General features: G+C 46.3%; 1 protein-coding gene across 1 annotated transcript; it reads left to right on the top strand.

Moving 5' to 3' along the window:
* The first annotated feature begins 317 nt into the window (after window positions 1–317).
* LOC127345899 (serine hydroxymethyltransferase 4) lies at window positions 318–4,144 on the top strand. The gene is made up of 4 exons (XM_051372420.2): window positions 318–1,073; window positions 1,421–1,811; window positions 1,897–1,998; window positions 3,619–4,144. The coding sequence occupies exons 1-4, from the start codon at window positions 396–398 to the stop codon at window positions 3,861–3,863; spliced, it is 1,416 nt and encodes a 471-aa protein (XP_051228380.1). The 5' UTR covers window positions 318–395; the 3' UTR covers window positions 3,864–4,144.
* Window positions 4,145–4,584: the final 440 nt, after the last annotated feature.

Here is a 4,584-nt window from a genome sequence, read left to right as displayed (position 1 = left end):
AAAGGCCTTCCAAACTACCAAACGACCCGTCTTTCATGGTCCATGGTCCATGGCCCATCCACGACGCGTAGGAAGACCCATCTCGCTAGCGCGGTGGTGCAAGAAATACATGCAAGCTAGATCTCAGATCTTAATGGGTATAATGGGCCGGGCGTTCAATACTAGTTGTTGCACGTTGGCTGCCACCACCAACCACACCAACCTCCGATAGCGCCACTCCGTCCAACGACTGGAAAAAAGGCCTACCCGCACCAACCTCCCTCCCTCCCTAGTGTAGTTTCCATGTGCACACCTCTTCCTATATATCTCTGCCCCTCTCCCCTCCTAGTATTCCCCACCACTCGCCCCGCCCCTCACCTCTACTGCCGCCGCCCAGCTCGCCCGCCGCTGCCGCAATGGACTCCGTCGCGTCGTGGGGGCTGACCCCGCTGGCCGCCGCCGACCCGGACGTCTTCGACCTCATCGAGCGGGAGAAGCGGCGGCAGCGGAGCGGGATCGAGCTCATCGCCTCGGAGAACTTCACCTCCTTCGCCGTCATCGAGGCGCTCGGCTCCGCGCTCACCAACAAGTACTCCGAGGGCATGCCGGGCAACCGCTACTACGGCGGCAACGACGTCATCGACGAGATCGAGAACCTCTGCGCCGCGCGGGCCCTCGCCGCCTTCCGCCTCGACGCCGCCCTGTGGGGCGTCAACGTGCAGCCCTACTCCGGCTCGCCCGCCAACTTCGCCGCCTACACCGCGCTCCTCAGCCCGCACGACCGCATCATGGGCCTCGACCTCCCCTCCGGCGGCCACCTCACGCACGGCTACTACACCGCCGGCGGCAAGAAGATCTCCGCCACCTCCATCTACTTCGAGAGCCTGCCATACAAGGTCAGCGCCGCCGACGGATACATCGACTACGCCAAGCTCGAGGAGAAGGCCATGGACTTCCGCCCCAAGCTGCTCATCTGCGGCGGCAGCGCCTACCCGAGGGACTGGGACTACGCGAAGCTCAGGGCGGTCGCCGACAAGGTTGGGGCCATGCTGCTCTGCGACATGGCGCACATCAGCGGACTAGTCGCCGCGCAGGTTCGTATCTTCATCTCCTCCCCTCTGCGCTAATTATTAATTATTCCATTTCCTTTGCGTTGTTGTATGTCGTCAAGATTGGATCTACCTACGGATCTGCGGACCAACGAGAATTGCTAGTTTGGATCTTGTTGGTTGTACCTGGTTGTTGAGTTTTCCGGCCGTAACTAACTGTATGTACTCCTATGTATCAGATCTGTGCATGTTTTACAGTTGTTGGTGCTCAGTAACTTACTATGAAAATTGGACACAACCTCCTATTCAGTTCCGATAATCTTTCTTCAGGTGTTTTAGGTAGTATATTACAATAGATTGATGACTAACGGGTGTTCACTTTTATCATCCAGGAAGCTGCAAATCCTTTTGAGTTCTGTGACGTGGTTACCACTACCACGCACAAGTCTCTCCGAGGACCAAGGGCTGGCATGATCTTCTACCGCAAGGGCCCCAAGCCTGCAAAGAAGGGTCAACCCGAGGGTGCTGTTTACGACTATGAGGACAAGATCAACTTTGCCGTGTTCCCATCGCTCCAAGGTGGTCCTCACAACCACCAGATTGCTGCCCTTGCTGTCGCCTTGAAGCAAACCATGACACCTGGATTCAAGGCCTACGCAAAGCAGGTCAAGGCCAATGCTGTCGCCGTCGGAAACTACCTCATGAGCAAAGGATACAAGATGGTGACCGATGGAACTGACAACCACCTTGTTCTATGGGATCTCCGCCCTCTTGGCTTGACTGGTATGTACTAGTTTATTTCTCTGAATTGGGTTTTCTAATTTCTAGCACCCTACTATCAGTTAACATTGTTGGCTATTGTCTGTAGGAAACAAGGTCGAAAAGCTCTGTGACCTTTGTAACATTACACTGAACAAGAATGCAGTCTTTGGTGACAGCAGTGCATTGTCTCCGGGTGGTGTCCGCATTGGTGAGAATCACTCAGTCTGCTTTACAGTTTAATTACATCTGTTGATGCTGCAAGCCTGAAGCAATTATTTCTGTAACTTTGACTTATAATACATATACAAAGTTATTTAGATTAGCTATGCAAAAACAATATCATTAGATTGGTTATGAGAAATATTTTCATAATAATTCCAGTTTTATATTTTTTTAATAACATAATCATCTGAAAGTAATGGTCATAGCTAAATATTGGAGACTGTCCATAGCTAAAATGTCATTTATTTACGAGCCGAGGAAATACTGTTTACTTGGTATTACATACATTTTTGTGTTTGCAATCAGTTTCATTGTGACCTTTTATTCACCACTGTTGAAGCGATGATTTTCTGTGGAATAAAACAAGTCCATGATACAGATTAAATTATGACTGACATTTTGGGAGATATCTTCAATAGTTCGAGGCATATGTTTGTATTGGATACCAGATAGCTTATCCCCATGCCCTGCTCTTGCAAAACTATGACGATGCACTTTCTAATTTCACATTGTAAATCTGTACTCCTATTATAGTGTACCAATTTTAATCAGACTCAGAGCATCAATTAGAACCATCAGCCTCCTAAATCTAATGCTTGAAAGCAGCAGGATTCACAAACGGGCAGTCACCTGAACTGCCTCACCATGTTCTAGAACCATCCCATCTTCCTTGCAAAAAAAAGCCCTTGTGTTACTGCCATATTTGTGTTGAGCTGATGCAAGATTCGAGTCTGCCTTCCCAGAGAATGGGGGGTAATTAACAATTAAACACGTGAGGGTCCTAGTGGGCACATTCTTATTTCTCTGGTTTATTTCCTCAGTTTTCCAACAATCAATGTAGATTTCCCTTGTACTAATTTTCAACCTTTCAAATACAACATTCGTGCATTCTTACATCCACAATCTTCATTTGCCTTGAATTATTTTGCAAGGGCACTCCATATTACTTCTTTTTTATTGTGCCAAAATCACTCCATAATGTTAAGACCCATTGTGTGTGTATATATGCAAGTGGTATAGTGTTAGATTCTTCTGCTTTACTTATTTATTGTCTTTGTTCAATTGAATCACTATGTTAGGGATTATCTGCCAATTCTTCTCATTTTCAAACTAAAAGTTCTTCCAGCAAGTTCTTATGACTGGATAATAAGCAAAAAAAAAAAGAACTTTGCCCTGTGTCGTGGATGTAGTAACTGTATCAACAGTATTATGGGACACAATTAACAACATTGAAATAAGATACTGGGCTATCAAGCTCAGGATCTTCCTTGTTATAATAATTTAATCTGACAGTGCATGTTAATATATCTGAGAGGCTTTACAAAATAACAGGATCATTCTAAAATCTCTCATAGTTAGGGGTTATTCTTATCTGTAGAGGATATATGATGCTATGTGATTGATGTAGGGCATTAATGGAAACTTTGCAAAATCAGGAGATTAAGCTATACTAGATGCAAATGTGCAAGGAAACTACTATTTTGTTTGATGAATTGGTGTAGTGTCCTTTCTAGCCGTATTTGTGGTTAAGATTTTCTTTACAATTGGTTTTCCCTGCCACATAACTGCTGAAACTCCCTCCATTAATTCTGGTTATTGTTTTCAGGTGCTCCTGCGATGACTTCAAGGGGTCTGGTCGAGAAGGATTTTGAGCAGATTGCTGAGTTCCTCCACCAGGCTGTGACAATCTGCCTGAACATTCAGAAGCAGCACGGCAAACTTCTCAAGGACTTCTCTAAGGGCCTAGTGAACAACAAGGACATTGAGAACCTCAAGGTTGAGGTCGAGAAGTTTGCCACCTCCTTCGACATGCCTGGCTTCACGCTTGAGAGCATGAAGTACAAGGAGTAAGATGATGCATACGGTGCTGCTGTTGCTAATTGTCAATATTTCAGAATGGAGTACTATCAGTTCACAAAATACAACATATCCGCCTCCTCTCTACAATGAAAAGTGTTAGAAAAACGTGATTTCTCTAGCAACATCCTGTCATACCGGTCAAAGCAATTCTCGCTGCTTCGTGCTTCATAGATCATGTTGTATTTAAAATCTACTTTTTTTCCTTCCAGAGTGTATCATGTATCAGTTTACAATATGCAGCATATATACATGGAGAATTCCAGTTTGGCTCATAGGTCCATATGAACCTATTGTGTGAAAACACAATTCAAAATTTCAAAAAAAATGAAATAAAATGCCAGTCTCATGGGCGTCGATTTAGGCGTGGGGCTGTCAGGAAGGACTCGAGCTAGGCGCTATCTCTCGTACCCATGGGTGTGGTGGCCGTGTGGAGGATGTGGAGGAGGGCAGCACTCGTGGGCGTGGTCAGGACTCGAGGCAGTGGGGGTGGGGAACTGCTGATGGAATCGGTGGGGAGAAGGGGAGAGTGTATGCTAGTATTTGTTTTTCTCCCAAACAAACTGATAAGACAGAACGGTATCCGTTTACTAGCCTCGTATCTGAACTTGTTAACATCCGCCAATTGAGAACAAAACAAATGGCACTAAGAGCATCTCCAACAGGCGCGGCGCGGCAAAAAAACCGCCGGTTTGCCGCGAATTTTTGCCGCCCG

The sequence above is a fragment of the Lolium perenne genome, chromosome 3 (assembly GCF_019359855.2).
Source record: "Lolium perenne isolate Kyuss_39 chromosome 3, Kyuss_2.0, whole genome shotgun sequence".
In the NCBI taxonomy this organism is placed as follows: Eukaryota; Viridiplantae; Streptophyta; class Magnoliopsida; order Poales; family Poaceae; genus Lolium; species Lolium perenne.
The sequence above is the reverse complement of the archived record's forward strand: the minus strand, read 5'-3'. Positions and strand labels throughout refer to the sequence as shown.

What these genes read in the sequence shown, in the direction of transcription:
- LOC127345899 (XM_051372420.2), top strand. Translation starts at nt 396, where the DNA reads ATGGACTCCGTCGCGTCGTGGGGGCTGACCCCGCTGGCCGCCGCCGAC. An exon ending in GCGGACTAGTCGCCGCGCAG is followed by an intron (nt 1,074 to 1,420) that starts GTTCGTATCTTC and finishes TTTATCATCCAG; the next exon opens with GAAGCTGCAAATCCTTTTGA. An exon ending in CCGCCCTCTTGGCTTGACTG is followed by an intron (nt 1,812 to 1,896) that starts GTATGTACTAGT and finishes TATTGTCTGTAG; the next exon opens with GAAACAAGGTCGAAAAGCTC.